Raw genomic sequence first — 18,359 nt, forward strand, 5'->3', positions numbered from 1 at the left:
TTGAATAAATTTAAGCTGATATTTTCTATGTCATTAAACTGATTTTATTGTATTACACTATACTGTAATGAAAATAAAGTAACCTGAATGAAGAAGGTTCATGAATATTAATATTACTATACTATAAATGTCATTTCTCTCTGTGTCTGTTTTTCTACTTATAATTTTTAAATTACTTTAAAAATTCACTCTCAATAGCTATCTTTACATTGTTTGCATAAGCATTTTCAGCAATTTATTTCCTCATTTACTGTAGTGAACACACCACAGCTTCATTACCGATTTTTCCAGTTTAGGTTATTTCTTAGCTTTTCATTGTCTGTCTGTTTTACTTTATTTCTTTATTATTGACATCTCCCCAGAGACAAGTCTGACTAGATCCTGTGGCAGTGCAGACACTCTCAAAGAGCATGTCATTGTAGGGTGAGATGACAGGCCTTGTCTGTCTGTTTTCCAGCTGCAGACCTTTGTAAATGCAGAGAGTTTGCGTTGACAGGGTTAGCCAGGGCTTTTCCAAAGGTGACAACTTTTGTGCATTTACATGAGAAAGTTGAAGAGCACAAGGAGGCCAATAGCCCCACCACTGCTCATTTTTGAGACTTAATTAGACCTTATCTATTTGTGGATGACACTGACTGGAACACTGGCCAAACATGTCACAAAGTTCTCTCAAGTTTTCACTCATGCAGTTTCCCCTGATGCATTATTCCTTGTTTGTAACCGTCTGTCAGAACTCTGGCATTCGCCTACTTCCTTTCTGTCTTGGGTTCTTTTATTTTCCTTCATTTTGAGGTGCCCGGTTCAGGTAACAGAGTAAAATAGAGGCTCACAAAGTGCATCTAGTAGTTAGTCACTGCTGTGTAACAAGATATTAACAGACATTTTGGTTGGTCTTATTAAGACATACATATGGTGAATCTACTGATCACTTATTGCAGCATAACCAAATCTTAATCAAAGCTCTCTGTGTGTTTTAAAGCAATATGCAACTAAAGGATGCACAGTAGTAATCCCTCAGTTACCCTGTTCTAAAGTCTTATCCCTCTTTATTTATATTTTTTGTCTGTTTTAATGGGCTCTTATTAGTACTTGGTCAGTTTAAAAAGGTTTAATTTGTAATTTTACTAAAGACTGCATGTCAGCATTTATTTAGGACTTAAGGCTACTTATAGAAAAACTAAACGTTTTAAAGAGTAAATTAGTAAAAATAAGTGCAGAAGTATGTAATAAGAGAGAACATGTAAAAGTAAAGTGCTGGCGGAATATGTACATAATAACCAGTAATTTTAATGGGTCTGTGATACATGTGTGAAACAGTTCAGAACCAAGTTTGAATGCCATACTAAAGATGCTTGTATATTTGTTATTCTTGTAGCATGCTTCAGAGCTACTGGCTGTTGTACGCTTGCCTTTCATCCACCCCAGTTACCTTTTAAATGTTGTTGACAACGAGGAGCTGATAAAGTCTTCAGAGGCTTGTCGGGACCTGGTCAATGAAGCGAAGCGCTATCACATGCTGCCTCATGCTCGACAGGAGATGCAGACACCAAGGACACGTCCAAGGCTATCAGCAGGTAGGAGACCACCTTCCCTTCACCACCCACAGTTACTTCTTTAACTCTCTGTACAAGATTTCTTGCAAGATGGGATTTGCAAATTGCCTAATGGCTGAGTCTAACTGTTTTAACGCATTGTGTAAAATTTAAGGCAAGTCCAAGGATTACTATGCGTCTTAATAGCTAGCAGCTAGGCAATGTGCCTGGCATGGCTCAGTAACAGGAAGAGTAAAGCTCATTCCACCCTTTTCTCTTTTACTTTCTGCAGCCATTTACACATTAATATATTTCACTTCTATTAGTTGAAAACAAATGTTTAGGTAGAAATAAAATTCGACTGACTCCACATTCACAGTATGACTCAATGATAGTTCAGGAAAAAGAAGTACATTCTTTCCTTAGCTGTTGTTAATTTCATTTTGACAAAGCAACAACTTCATAATTACATTGGATAAATGATGTATTTGATGCATTTTGTAATGACTGGATTCATGTATATGACAATAATGTTAAAGCTGTATAGCTCAGCTCACCCTCAAAGAACATATGCACTACTTTGATAGAGATATATTGTAGGTAAGTATGAATTCTTAATGTGAATTCCATCTACCAATTCCCAAATAGTTGTATTGTTGGCACAGGTGGATAATATGTCAGTTTCTTGTTTATATACCAGCCTGTGGAATAAAAAAGATGGCACATTATAAATATGAATCAAAGTTATTATTATTTGAAATGGCTAAAGGCAGTTTTATCCCACACAGCTTTTGTTTCCCAGGGAAGATTATGTTGACACATGTAGTTTAAGATTTGGTGATCAGACAGTGTTGTCAGCATCATATTTTTTCAAATTTTAAATTATTTAGGTATAGTGACATTGATGTTGAGAATAAAAAATTTTTTTAAACAGCTTCTCATCCAAGCATATAGTATAAGACACAAACCTATCAACTGGTACACAATGTTAGAATCTGTCGTCTACTGATGAATTTGTCTTCTAGTGTTATCAAGGTAGTGGTGCCTTTGCTTCAGCAGCACTAAACACACTCATCGTTTCTGTTGTTGTTTTTTCTTTCTTTTTATTACATCTAAGTTGTTGGTGTGTGTTTCAATGTGTCCAGTGACAAACTATTGTCTAGTCCAAAGCTGGTCCATGCCTTTTGCCTAGTGCTATTTGTTTAGGCTCTAGCTTCCAATAATGCCTTTATGGAATAAGAGTTTATGGAAAATGAATTGATAGGTGTAATATTACAGAAGAAAAATATTGAGTATATTAAGATAGATACATATTTAAGACTCTTAATTATTGCATGCTTTTATAGTAATAAAAACTGTAGTTCTAATACTTGACATTTTACTCTATGTCACTGTATGACCGTAAGATAAGTGGTTAGCAAAGATGGACGTGTACTTGGCCCACAACAACCCAGAATGCCCCAGTTCCATTTAATTTGTTATGTCACTCCTGGATAATGTTAAAATATGCTGTCTCTTCAACAGAATCAGGAATAAAATAAAGCTGCCGATTCAGCTTTAACAGGTCTTTTACTTTGTGTAATAATGATTCTTATATTGATAAATGTGCAAATCAACAATTTACCCATTGGCCAGTAGGAGGCGTCACATACCCCTCATCCTCTGACACAATTACATAGACTACAATACCGGATTCAAAATGACGTTTCTTTATTAAACAAAATGCCTTCTCACAGGTCCCACAATAAGCAATACTCTTTCTTCTTCTTTTCTTCTCTTTTTCTTACCTTTCCTACTTCAGGCAAGCTTTGTCCACCTCCATTCCTGAATCTGACCCCTGAGTGGACGAAGGCAGTCCCTTTTATGCTGGAGCCGGGAATATTTCCGGTGTTAAGGAGGTAACACTCCCAGGTCAGCCAGAAACCCCTGAAAGTAGGGACAGCCCTCCTTAGTCCTCCCCTTGATAGCTACCCATGGAGCTCAGCAGTTCTGTACCATGGGACTGCAACTCCCAGCATGCCCTGCAGGCACAAGAATGGGCATACTCACCCAGGAATGTTGAGACTAAGTGTCAGGGGAGCCTGAACTCTTTGGAGACCAACATCACTGCCCATGCACTACACTGGCCTTCCTGCCATGGGTTTATCCCGGCTCGGATGTCAGTCCACCCCTTTTGTCCATCACAACCCAAATATCAGTCAAAGGTAGCAGCTTTCTAAAGGAATGTTTGACCACATCAGACCCTTATTAGAGCAGTTGTAGTATTGATGTAAAAAAAAAAGTAGAAGTCAGCTTAAAAATGATTTATTGAAAGACAAAGTGTAGGTTTCCTATGATTTTCAGTTTCTCATTTGCATGGTATTCTTTCATGCTATATACTGTAAATCTTTCCTAAATCCTTTGTTCATTTTAGTAGTTGTCTAAATCATAACATGCTGCATGTTGGTGAATAAACTTGGCTTGCCTGTAGTTTACATTTTTCTAATTGGTAATTTTTTTTTTATTAATTGGCCATTTGTTTAAGTACACATATCTTCTTAACACTGCTAGTTCTTAACAAAGCTATTTACAAATATTAACTTAAATGTAGTGGAAAACGTTTGCTTCATGTTTTACCTTTGAATACTCATACTGTCCTTCAATATGCAGATGTGAAAAATTATATGTGGGTACATGTTAATTTATCAGAAATAGTAGAGATGTTTTTCTGCAATACCCACATTTCTTCACCCTCTCAAAATATTGTGAAAATTGCATAAATAAATAACACCTGACAAGTGATAAACAATATGTGACAGTGGGTAATGCTGGTACTTGATGCCCATAGAAGTTTGTGAGATGCATGCTGTGTGCAATCTTATTTTCTGGGACTTGTAAGCAAGCACACTTTGTCTGGCAGACTACAGAATGTGTTAGATGTGCCCTGGAAGTAAAGTAATGAAAGATGACTAAGATATGGGGTAATATTTAAATATAGACATTCCAATGAGACAGAAAATGCTTAAGGATTTATAGGGAGAAAAATGTTTAACTGCTTCATAATCTTAGGTTAAAGGCCTTTTCTGCTGTTGAGACACACTATGCTGGGATGATTTGTTCAATTATAGACCTTCTTGTCTTATACAACTCTTGGCCACTCTTGTCTTTCACTGTTAATAGCAACAGCAAACCAGCACACAAATATGTACTGGTTGATGGACCAACGTCAGACTCTTCTTTGAACAGCATTCGTTTGTCCATTAATATTAGATAGACAGACCTTTAAAAGTATAGTCATGGCCAAAGGTTTTGAGAATGACACAAGAATTGGTTTTCACAAAGGTTTCTGCTTCAGTGTTTTTACATCTTTTTGTCTGATGTTTCTATGGTATACTTTTAAGTACAATTACAAGCATTTCATAAGTTTCAGAGGCTTTTACTGACAGTTACTTTAAGTGTGTATGCAAAGAGTCAATATTTACAGCGTTGGCCCTTTTTCAAGAACTCTGCAATTCCCCCTGGCATGCTGTCAATCAACTTATGGGCCAAATCCTGACTGATGGCAGCCCATTCTTGCATAATCAATTCTTGGACTTTGTGGACAATTTGTGGATTTTATTTGTCCACCCACCTCTTGAGGATTGACCACAAGTTCTAAATGGGATTAAGGTCTGGGGAGTTTCTTGGCCATGGACCCAAAATTTTGATGTTTTGTTCCCCGAGGCACTTAGTTATCACTTTTGCATTATGGCACTGTGCTCCATCATGCTTGAAAATGCATTATTAGTCACCAAACTGTTCTTGAATGGTTGGGAGAAGCTGCTCTCAGAGGATTACAATCAAACAAGGCACTCTCTAGCATAGGGTATAAGAGACAATTACAACACCTTAAGAAACATTTATAATGTTTGATTAACAATGTCAGGGTGCCTGGGGGTTAGAATCCTATAAGGCAGGATAGGCAACTTTTGATGAAGTCAGCACAATTGCTTGACAGTCAAAATGAAATATAATCTTTTGCCAGTACTCTAGCATGACCACCAATGGTTTTACACTGATACTTATTGTACAGATGCATTGAGCTAATCAATTTCCAGTAGTCACCAGCAAAAAAAATCACTTTGGACCTCTGCCACTTTCCATTTCATGACCTTAAATTGAGAGACTGCCTGTAACCCATTAACCTCAGAGTTGGAAAGCACCAGTGTATCCAGAAAAGTTAAAGAAAAGTCCACGTCCTTATGTGAGCAAGCACTCAACTGACTTCTAAACTTGAAAATGTGAGAGTGTCATATCACACAGCAGTCTGTGTCTGCAGCGGTCTCATACTTATACTTACTCTCACCTATTAGTGGCAGGCCTGGAAGTCACCTCTGTATTACCTGACTCAAGTGAAATTTTGTTGATCCTTACCACACACACACACACACATAGGACTAGTGGGTATCACCCACCAACAGCATCACAGTATGACCAGGACTGATACCTGATACTAGAAAGGCTATTGAGACACCACAAACAAATCTATAATGATTAATTGCATATTTTAAGCAGCTCCTTCTGATTAAAAATACATAGTTATTGGATAGCTCAATAATTTGTGACAAATTGTATTTTATAGACCTGTTCTCTTTGGTCTAAAATGTTTATGAAGAATCTATTGGTGGACTAGCCTCTGTGGCATTAAGTAAGTACGAGGTGAATTGTCTATGGTTTATGAATAAATTAGTAGGTAGCAATAATAAAACATGCTTTTAAAAAAAACAATCTTCTAAGGTTGAAAATGTGTCACACAATTTCTTTTTTGTTTTTGTTTTTTTGTTTTTTGTTTGTTTTTTTTTTCTTCAAACTAATACCTACGCACTTCATATTTGGCCTCCATAGCAAAGTAGAGCTTTTTTTATTTAATTAGTGAGTCTATTAATTAGTACTTGCCTTCTGAGTAGTGATGGAAAACATGCCAGTTCTTCACAGCTGTACAGGCACCATCATCAGCCTTGGAGGCAAAAGAAAGTATTTAAATTCAAATTTCTGGTCTTAACTGAAACTAAAAATAAAGACAGTAACTGAATTTGTGTTGTGCATGGCATAGTGATGAATGATCTCATTTGAAACTTCTTAAAGCAAGAAACATTTCACAGTACATCCCATAATAATCAGTCAAAATAAATGTTATAGAAAAATCTCCTAGATATGCTTAATTTTAGGACTTATTTTAAACCATTACAAAATAGCACTACCCTGTGTATAAAAATGCCTGCATTTCAGTCTATTGACCCATTTATATATTAAGAAACAGAGAATTTGCAAAGGTGTAGCACACAATTAAACTTATCACTCCCGATATTTATTGAGTACAAACCTTGTAAATGAATCTAAATGACAGCTCTTCAATGTAAATTTTAGAATGGCATTCCTAAATATCAGGTCACTTTTGACATAACAATTAGCCTTAAAGAAATCTCTGAAGGCTTTGAACAAAGCATCACCAATATGTTTCTATTTTATGTGAGATCCTTTAATGCTAATACCATTTTATAAACAGTATAGTACAGTTCTCGTTGTCTTGCTCATTGAGCACATGCATAGTAAATGATTTGTCCACACACTCACATTTGCTTTTGGAGACTTACAATTACACTGCTAATTTGAAATCCAGCAACTCAACATTTACATATGATTTCATCAATAATACCAATCAAATATTGTGTGTGTTATTACTGTAACAGAAAAGCTTATAAAAAAAAAAACTTTAAGACTCAGACTCTGTAGCTGTAGAGCAGAGCATTCAACTGATAAAAAGGCATTGTGGCCAAAAAGTATGCAATTGTTACTCTTCAGGTGTCTGTGTGAGTGTCTCCTGCAATGAGCTGGCTCTCCATCCAGGGTTGGCTGCTGCCCTTCACTCAGTGCTGCCAGGTTAGGCTTTTCACCCCAATAGTCTGGACTGGTTTAAACAAGTCACATAATACATTGACTATTGGTATAATTGAGAGGTTCATAAAGAATGGTGACAGTGATATTTAGTAAATTTTAGTTAATGTTCATATTTCAGCCTCTGTATGTTTGATTTTATGCTTTGTTCTATTTTTTGTGTGTTATTCTCAGATAATGTGAAAAGCACCTGTTGTCATTGCTATGTCTTTCTGTTTATTTGCATCAAAAAGTCACTTACTAGTAGGCTAATTCTTTTGAAATTTGGAGCATTTGTTATTTAAGGAAATTTGGTAGGATGTTGGCATATTTTGAGTAGATTGTACTTTGTACATTTTTTTATTTCAAAATTCCTATTGGAAAGCACTGGAATATTTTCAGATCTTTTTAAAGCTGAGAAACTTTCTGTGCAGTCTCAGTTGGGGCTTAGCTTACTGTTTTAAATTTCTGTTAAGTTACTTCAGCTTGTGGATGTTGTACCTGTCAGTCTACATTCCTACCTATGAGATGTGAGTAATAGCCAAAAGAACCGGAGCACTGATACAAGCTGCAGAATTGAGTTTCCTTTGTAGGATGATTGTGCTCAGCCTTAAAGATAGCGGGAGGAGTGCTGACATTCAGGAGGAGCTCCCTGTAGAGCCATTCCTTGTCTGCACCGAAAGGAGCCATTTTAGGTGGTTAAGGCTTATGATTAGATCGCTGTGGAGGTGTTTCAGGCATGTCGAACTGCAAGGTGACCTCAGGGCAGGCTCAGGATATACTGAATCATATATATCTCTTGGCTAGCCAGAGAACCTTTAGTATTTGTATGACATCCTTCATAATTACACACATATTTTTTCAAAATGATATGTATGTGAATGTGTGTGTGTGTATATATAGGGAAAGGACAGGGAAGGCATCCTGGCCTGGATGGCGGAGGATGATTTCTTACCAAACCGGGGGGCTGTAATGGATGGACTGAGTAGACATGGATGCTGGAACCAGTTTGTTTCCCCACACAGCAGATGGCAGTGATCAACAGGCTTGAACCCAATTAGGACACTTGCAGTTTGGCATAGGATTTGGAGTCGAGAAATGCATTCCTGTTGGGGTCCGTGTGGGTGCTGCCAGATAGTACTGTCCTGGTTTCCACATGACCTGGAAGTGCACTGGACGACTTGTGAATAACACCAGAAGGCAGTTCCCTTGTTTAGCTCAAAAGAAGTCTGCAGATACACATTGGAAAGTCAGAATTAGAAGGCAGCGGGCAACACATAAATGGAGGAAGGAAGGAAGAAATTGTTTGCTTATTGTATTCAGGTATTGATTTTGTCTGGTGATTACTGGAAACGTGTTGGTGAAACTGTTTTGCACCCAGAGTTGTCTTGGGCGATGTATATACCTGGGTGTTTTTGAATAGAACTCATCGTTGCACAATTTTTAAATAAATAAAAATGTGACAACTGACTTTTTGGAGAAAGTACATTAAAAAAAAAAACTCTTGTCTTTTAAACCCTGAAGTACATCCCTGCATGTACCTGCATGTTACGCCATGTGTATATTTTCTTACTTGTTTAATGTTCCATAGTCAGAAACCTCCACAAGCTGGCAGCTGCCTTGAATGAAGATGGAACTCCAGTTGTGCTACATTACAAGATAAATAGAGGCAGAGGTGTATTTCCCTCAAAAGCATGACAGATGGCCTATTGTGTAACACGCACCCATGCTTTATAGATAAATGCATCATCTGAGGACTGTTGCTGCTCAAAGTTTGCATTATTAACTCTGCTTCGAAACATCCGTCAATGACAGTTGCCTAGCCTTGTCAGCTAATTGGTCCCTTTCAGGATTTTTATTGGGTTCATTCAACATGCTAGTAATATTGCTTTTTCTTAGATACTTATGACTTTGAAATGCAATGAAGTTCATTTTACAGCCTCTGTAGACTGGTGTACCACTTTAGTTTTACACAGTAAAACCTTTTCTGGCAGCTCTAAATTTTGCTACTTGTAATCTTTTTTGTTACTGCATAATAAATATGTATTTATTTAGTATGTCCAAAATATATTTAGGATATAGAATTTTGTTACATACTTTTTTCTTATTCATATTTTAACTTCTCATTTTGCCATTGCAAATGAGAGCACAACGCAATGCACTGAGCACATTTACTTCCATCCATTCATTTTTAAAGCCATTTAAAGCAATTTTAAATATGATGAAGGCAAATAATATAGGTACTTGAAACAACTACTTTTATAAACAGTTTTGTGCTTATTGGTGTAGTGGATCACTGTCATATTTCCAAAATTAAAAAATCTGTCAACATCAAGATAAAATTGAAGCACACAGTATGATCGCCTATCGAGGGTTCCATAAGTAACTAAATTCAGCCTTGTCCACTTAACTTAGGTTACCATGCAGCTGAGGCCTCCAGTGTCCCTAAATTGATTTAAGCCAATTGTACAGTTTATTATTGGTGTCAACAATATACACATTTTATTTATTGTTGGTGTTTGTTGATATTACTTAAATAACCAACATGAATACAAATTCCAGTTTACTTGTTTAAAGTAGCCAATAAAAAGTAAATGCTGGTTATAAGATTTATTTTGCATTACACATTTGAATCACGAATAGCTTTATAAACTTTTAAAAAGAAAGTTGCTGAGTGTGCAACATGATGTGTAGAACCTTACAAGTGAGGTGGTTTGTTTGCAATGAGAGCTTTCCATTTTAGCATTTGAACATGTGCAGCTTTGTTGGTGCTGCATGCCACATACCCCTTTAATTTATTTTACTTTTTAAAAGTAGAGGACTAATAATTGCAGATATGTGGTTATGCAGTACTCTAAACTATACAAACAGTAATATTTCTTACTGAGTATCTCAGATGGTAGAAAATACCCATCCAGAGCTGTTCTTCTGAAGACCGGTTCACTCGATGCTGCCTCTTGCAGTTGTATCAACCATTCCCAACAATACATAATTAGAGTGTGGAAGTGAAGTTTGAAATATGCAGTATCATCAAACTGATATGAAGGCAGATCAAAGTAGGAGATGCATGGATTCATTATAGCAATAGATATGTGCTGTGCTCACTATAGATAGCTTCCATTAGATACTTGAACCAGTGCCCAGTGGATTATTAACCCTGCACGTTCAGTGGGAGATGCCGGGGGTTAGAACTGTTGTATTGTGCCGAGAGATGATGTCATCGCACACTCTAAATGGCTTTCAAATAAGCACTTTGTGCCTTTGTTTCCCTGAACACTCTCAGTCAATAATGTCTTACTAATGAATTGGTAGTGTTATTTTATGTAAGGCACACATTTAAAAAACATAAAAATGAAACATTTAGCATTTATTTTTTCATATAACAAACTTTCTTTGTAGAATGAATCAAATTATGCAATCAGTTATTGCACAGTTAGATAGAGAATCTATCAATTTGTTTTTACGTTTGCATGATAAGACTGCACATTTCTCATTTCAGTTTTGACACAAATGGACTCCCACTTCAGTGAGTTGTTATCAGGAATGTTCACCAGGGCCCTGTATGCAGTACCTGATGCAATGCTTTTCAGACAGTCTACTAATAGATGTTCTGTATCACTTGTCAAAGAAGAAATTTAATCAGAAAAATGTTTGCCAGTGCAGAAAGCTGCTGTAATTGTTACATTTATGCCATTATTACTATAAACCGGCTGCATCTTTTATAATAAAAAAAATAGTAATATCCATTTTTTTTCCTTTAAGTCTGGTATGGTGTTTGAACTTTTGAGAAAAAACCTTATTTTCATTATTGTATGCAAGTATTCAAAGCAGATAATTGGAACTGAGAAAAAATATACCTGTTTCTTGCAGTTGTGTTCTGTGGAGACTTGGTGCTTTTCACATTACATCACAAGTTATATGTCTTTACTAAATTTCTCAAGTTTGCTCGTTTTAATGAGTTCTCATAGTATGACTAAACTAAACTTTGTTAGATAAAAATAATATACATCTTGTCTGTAGGTAAGTTTTGGATTGTATTTTAACTTATTTATGATTTATCAAAAGTGCCTCAGCCTGGGTTCTCGGATTACAAAAAAAAGTGACAAAAACTTTAAAGACTTCATTTCTCAACAGGCAGTGTGTCCAGCCAGCTGAAATTATGCTTTAGATTATGTAGAAGGTAAGTGCACAAACTAAAGTAGGGAATATGAGACACATGGAAGAATATGCAGCCTACAGTTAGTTCAGATTTAATAGCAAGCTTAAAGTAGATAGCCTCGGTGGACAGTCTTTTCAAATAGAAGTGAAGTCTTCTTCAAAAATCTGTGCACACTGTTGTATTTAAGGTAAGACTATGGGAAACAGAAACAAAAGGCCAGTGAATTTTTCATTGTTGATTACATTGAAATTGAATGTTATTGCTGTGCACTAAAAAGTTAAGTTGTAACGGCCGACCCCTTACCCAGCCGGCAGCTACACTTCCAAGACCTGTGGCCTGGATAAATTACCGAGGCTAATCTAAATATCAAGCCGTACCTCTAACAAATGAAATTTTCCCCACAATCGATGGTTTAAACAGAAGTACACAAAAGCAGATATGTCAAATAAGTGAATATATTAAATGGATGGATCACAACAAAACACTACTGCACATTCCCCACGTAAAAATATATATATATATATCCCTTTACCAAAGCAACAACGTGACAACACCAAATATATTATACACACACACATATACAGTATATATATATATATATACATATATATATATATATATATATATATATATATATATAGTAATCCCTCCTCGATCACGGGGTTGCGTTCCAGAACCCCCGCAATAGGTGAAAATCCATGAAGTAGAAACCATATGTTTGTAAGGTTATTTTTATATATTTTAAGCCCTTAGAAACTCTCCCATACTGTTTATAAATATTCTCCGCACAGTTATACAGTAAACCCTTGTTTATCCCGGTTAATACGCTCCAGACAGATAAATGAATTTCCACGAAGTAGGATTCTTTATTTAGAAATCTAATATTTTCGCAGTTAGAGCATTGAAAACCTGTTTACGACCTTCTAAATACGTTTTTTTAACATTATTAGAGCCCTCTAGACATAAAATAACACCCTTTAGTCAAAAGTTTAAACTGTGCTCCATGACAAGACAGAGATGACAGTTCTTTCTCACATTTAAAAGAATGCAAACATATCTTCCTCTTCAAAGAAGTGCGTGTAGCAGAGAATGTCAGAGAGAGAGAAAAGTAAACAATCAAAATCAATAGGGCTGTTGGGCTTTTATGTATGCGAAGCACCGCGATAAAGCGGCCGCAATGAAGGGATCAATGTGAAGGTAGTCTTTCAACATTTTTTAAAGGAACGTCCGTATCTTCTAAGCCAGGGGTGGGCAAAGTCATTCCTGGAGGGCCGCAGTGGTTGCAGGTTTTTGTTCCAACCCAGTTACTTAATCAGAAGCACTTATTGCTCAAGTAACACTTCTCCATTTTAGTTGTCACGCTTATTAGGCAATAAGGGTTCAAAATCTTATTTTAGTCTTAAACAGCTGTATTCTTGGTTTTTAATTGCTCCTTATTAGCAATAAGATGCAAGTGACAAATGAAACTAGCATTTCTCCATTTAACTTGTTTCCATTTACACCTGTGTGTATTTAATGTGCACTCTTTGGTTTAATTAAATACTTAGAAGGAAAGTGAAGAAAAAAAAGTAAAGGGCTGAGAATTACTCTTCAATTTTAGACTTCAAATAATTTGGACAATATCCTTAGAAAGGAAAAAAAAATCTAGAATATGAGAATGACCTGACATGGCAGATTTAAAGCATTAACAAGTCATGAAATTAAATTATTGGCAAGGATTATTTTCTAATTAAGCAACTGGGTTGGAACAAAAACATGCAGCCACTGCGGCCCTCCAGGACTGAGTTTGCCCACCCCTGTTCTAAGCAAACAATCACTGTGCAAACAGTCCCTCTGCTCACACCCCCTCCGTCAGGAGCAGAGAATGTCAGAGAGAGTGAGAGAGACAGGGAAAAGCAAACAATCAAAAATCAATATGGGCTGTTAGAGCTTTTAAGTGTGTGAAGCGCCACATGGGAAGCACATCGTATATCATTGGGGAGTTTTAGTTAATATGTAATACATGCTCTGATTGGGTAGCTTCTCAGCCATCCGCCAATAGCATCCCTTGTATGAAATCAACTGGGCAAACAAACTGAGGAAGCATATACCATAAATTAAAAGACCCATTGTCTGCAGAAATCCGCGAACCAGCGAAAAATCCGTGATATATATTTAGATATGCTTACATTTAAATTCCGCGATGGAGTGAAGCCGCAAAAGTCGAAGCATGATATAGCGAGGGATCACTGTAATATACACACACACACAAAATAACAAACCCTCCCTTGCCCCTGTAACATATAATAAACAACAACGAATAACAACAATAAATGAATACGGAATGAATGATCGTGAACTTATGTGATGCGTTTGTATTTCCCGGAACAAATGGAACAACCTCACCGTGAATCCTCGGCTTGTGGTGGATGATGAAGTCCGACCACCGGGGTCTATAGCGATGAGGGAATTGAAGCAAATCCGGCAGAATGAAAAACAAACTGGTATCAAAAGCGTGATGTGGAAAACAGCAGGTACTGGTGGTTCATGGTAATGAATTGTGATCTCCGTCTTTCTCCTCTCCTCTCTCTATCTCTCCCCCTCTCCTTGTTCCCTCCTGATTGTTCAAATAGTTAAGAGCCGGATGTAACTCATTGTGATTGAAAACAGGTGCTTTCCATCTTGGGGCTGTGGTCTCTTTCCATCATCCGTCCCCCCTGTATTTACGGGGATGACATTCACTGACGCACACATAAACAGCAAACGGGACGATGAAAACAAAACGCACTTACTACTAACATTGACAACACTATTACTATGTAGCCTGCTACAAAGTGACATTTATTGTATTTTTGTGTGCTCTTGACACTTAATTAGTTCTGCTCTCATCAGCTTGGACGCTCCTGGTCAAGGCTGCTTTCTACATTCTGCATTTATTTTTAATTAAATATTCAAAAAGATGCAACACAAGTCCAAAAACAAATAAGCACTCAAAACAAGGAGCTTACAGATTTTTGTGATGATATTTACCCATTAAGTGCTTTTCTAAGATGTTTTAGGAGACTCAAGTGTGCAGCCTTTTTGCAAACAAGCAGAATAGAATTCATATACATGAAACATTTCAAAAACACTTGCTGTTTTATGTTTGAATTACTTAATGTGCAGTAAGAAAACCAGCATGTGAATTTTAAATAAGATGTTGTTTAGAACAAGCTTTCACTACTTAAGTGAAAACCCCAGGATCAGTTGGAAAAAGTAAGTGTTGATTGTACTCTTGTCCTGTACAGGAGGTGATTCTGGTGAAATCATTTGCCCATTTGTGTGGTCACACTGAGGCAGACTCAATTACTGTATCTGAATCTCTGTTTTTGAGAATGTTACAAAGTACAGCAAGGAGCATTTTTTTAAAGATCAATTTCTTAAGGTTAACAATTATACAATGTATTATTTTGCTTTTCTTGTGATTTGTAGGGTTGAGGCCAAATAGACAAATTCATAAGCTGATTGAGAGATTAGACAAATTAATGTGGCATTAATGCCTAATGTGGAACCAACTCTTAATCTGCAGCGAAACATTGTCAATAATAATTTCAAATATGTAATCATGTGGTCTTATCTGCATTATTGAGTATATTGTAATTCTGCTTGAAGAAGCAACGGCAACAGTCAACACCCTGAATATAAAGGTTCCGTGTACATCAGTTTGAATATATTGTTGTTGCACTTTCCTCTTAGCTGTTTCGATGCTTGGAAAGCACTTCTTCCCATAAATCTGTGTGCTTTCTGGGTGCGTATACATCATCCAAATGCACTTTGCATATCTGTAGCCCCACAAAGACTGAGAATGTGCAGGCACATGGAGGTGTGCAGTGAAGTAATGGCAGGTCTGCTAGTGTAGGTCTGTAACCTTTTTTATTGCCAGCATTTCATTTGTAACCCATTACTGATAAGTGAGACACACATACTTATTGTTCTATGGTTCTGTTTTACACTTATTATTACTCAGCAGTGCAATGTGCGCAGAAATTGAAAAAATGGACAGCAAGCTTTGCTGCGTCTAGACATTTGTGAGCTCATTTGATTAGTTATTTTAAAGCAAAGAAACCTAATTTACTATTAGTGATAATACAAAATTAATAGAACACCATATAAGTAATATTGTAAAATGTATTTATTCACAAATACTATATGTATTATAAATGACCTTGAGATATTATGATGTAAGTCCATCCATCCATCCTCTTCCGCTTATCCGAGGTCGGGACGCGGGGGCAGCAGCTTAAGCAGAGAGGCCCAGACTTCCCTCTCCCGGCCACTTCTTCCAGCTCTTCCGGGAGAATCCCAAGCTTCCCAGGCCAGCCGGGAGACATAGTCCCTCCAGCGTGTCCTGGGTCTTCCCTGGGCCTCCTCCCGGTTGGACGTGCCGGAACACCTCACCAGGGAGGCGCCCAGGAGGCATCCTGATCAGATGCCCGAGCCACCTCATCTGACTCCTCTCGATGCGGAGGAGCAGCAGCTCTACTCTGAGCCCCTCCCGGATGACTGAGCTTCTCACCCTATCTTTAAGGGAAAGCCCAGACACCCTGCGGAGGAAACTCATTTCAGCCGCTTGTATTCGCGATCTCGTTCTTTCGGTCACTACCCATAGCTCATGACCATAGGTGAGGGTAGGAGCGTAGATCGACTGGTAAATTGAGAGCTTTGCCTTACGGCTCAGCTCCTTCTTCACCACGACAGACCGATGCAGAGCCCGCATCACTGCGGATGCCGCACCGATCCGCCTGTCGATCTCACGCTTCATTCTTCCCTCACTCGTGAACAAGACCCCGAGATACTTGAACTCCTCCACTTGGGGCACTCCACCCTTTTCCAGCTGAGGACCATGCTCTCGGATTTGGAGGGGCTAATTCTCATCCCAGCCGCTTCACACTCAGCTGCGAACCGATCCAGAGAGAGCTGAAGATCACGGCCTGATGAAGCAAACAGGACGACATCATCTGCAAAAAGCAGTGACCCAATCCTGAGTCCACCAAACCGGACCCCTTCAACACCCTGGCTGCGCCTAGAAATTCTGTCCATAAAAGTTATGAACAGAATCGGTGACAAAGGGCAGCCCTGGCGGAGTCCAACTCTCACTGGAAACGGGCTCGACTTACTGCCGGCAATGCGGACCAAGCTCTGACACCGGTTGTACAGAGACCGAACAGCTCTTATCAGGGGGTCCGGTACCTCATACTCTCGGAGCACCCCCCACAGGATTCCCCGAGGGACACAGTCGAATGCCTTTTCCAAGTCTACAAAACACATGTAGACCGGTCGGGCAAACTCCCATGCACCCTGCAGGACTCTGCTAAGGGTGAAGAGCTGGTCCACTGTTCCGACCAGGGCCTAAAACCACACTGTTCCTCCTGAATCGTTCGACTATCCGACGGACCCTCCTCTCCAGAACCCCCGAATAGACTTTTCCAGGGAGGCTGAGGATTGTGATCCCTCTATAGTTGGAACATCTGTCTTTTTAAAGAGGGGGACCACCACCCCGGTCTGCCAATCCAGAGGCACTGTCCCCGACAGTCGGAATGATGTATGATGTATGATGTAAGTTATACTGTTAATTCTGTTGTCTTGCAAGTAGTATTTGTGACGAACAGTTTCCTTATAAAATGAAGAAATTAACAATACTAATAAAGCAAAGTGCAACTAATGCTGCTGTATTATAGTGGTAAAGTCTCAGAATTAGGCTTTATGGGGTTTATAAGTTCTGTCCATAGTTGCAGAGGTTTCTTCCAAATTCTTTTGTTTCTGCTGACAGTTTAAAGACATGCTTGTGTACTGTAAGTAAATGACAGTGTGGTGCAGGCATGGTGGTTAAATCTTGACCCAGTCACTGTGTGTGTGTGGAGCTGCTGGATTCTTTTTCTTTGTTTCTGGAGTTCCTCCCACATCCCAACGATCTGTGTGTTGGGTTGATTGGGAAGGGTAAAAAGGCCTTTTGGGAGTGACTGGGTGTATGAAGGTGCGTGTGGCCTGCAGTAAATGCACTGATGTACCATCCAGGCTTGGCTGCTTTTCTTTGTACCCAATTCTGTCAGGGTATGCTCTTGCGCCCTATTTTAGTTAATTTAAAGATGAATATAATGTATTGTTGACAAGTACAGTGATTGTTTTTGTAGTTTCTTTAAATCCAACTCCTTAGCAGTGCTTAAATCTGCATTTTATTCTCAGATGCATTACAATATGCTTTCCAACAATTTAAGGAAATGAATGAATATCTTTCTTGTCATTGCACAAGTATGATGAAATTGGATGATTTTGTTAGCACTGCTTCAGAGAGATCCCTTTGTCAAATGCTCTGTCCGTGTTTCATTTTGGGTTTGCTTAAATTTTTAAATTAGAGAAAGAGCTTAATTTGAAACATGCAGTTTGCAAGTGTAATCATTAAAATAAAGTCCACTTTACTGGCACACTATAAATGCAGACAAACTCTTTTACTTTGCCTGGCATGACAGGAGCGCTTGAGGGCTAATTCATACTGAGTCTAAAATTCACAAACTAATGTCATCAACAAGAAAGCAGAAATATTAGCATAAATGGTTCATTACGTTCACTTGCAGTCTTCACAAACCACACCAGATGCTTTGTTTGCACCTACCCTGATTGATCAAGCGTCATCATTGCATATTTGACAGTTTAATAGCGTTTGATGTGTTTTGTTTGTGTATACAAATTTAGTCAAGTATTTAGAACATAGTAGTTTAATAGCCAACATGTACCACATGACAGTGTACATTTTTCTAGCC

At 38.0% G+C, this 18,359-nt stretch overlaps 1 protein-coding gene across 4 annotated transcripts in view; it reads left to right on the forward strand.

The window, feature by feature from the left end:
• LOC120525687 (kelch-like protein 29) overlaps positions 1-18,359 on the forward strand; it is an 810,846-nt gene that overhangs the window by 687,491 nt on the left and 104,996 nt on the right. For all 4 annotated transcript variants that reach the window (XM_039748201.1, XM_039748199.1, XM_039748200.1 and 1 more), the window contains one exon: positions 1,376-1,574. In XM_039748201.1, the coding sequence (XP_039604135.1) occupies positions 1,376-1,574 (199 nt within the window). The remainder of the gene's footprint in view (positions 1-1,375; positions 1,575-18,359) is intronic.

This window comes from Polypterus senegalus, chromosome 3 (genome assembly GCF_016835505.1).
Source record: "Polypterus senegalus isolate Bchr_013 chromosome 3, ASM1683550v1, whole genome shotgun sequence".
Lineage (NCBI taxonomy): Eukaryota > Metazoa > Chordata > Cladistia > Polypteriformes > Polypteridae > Polypterus > Polypterus senegalus.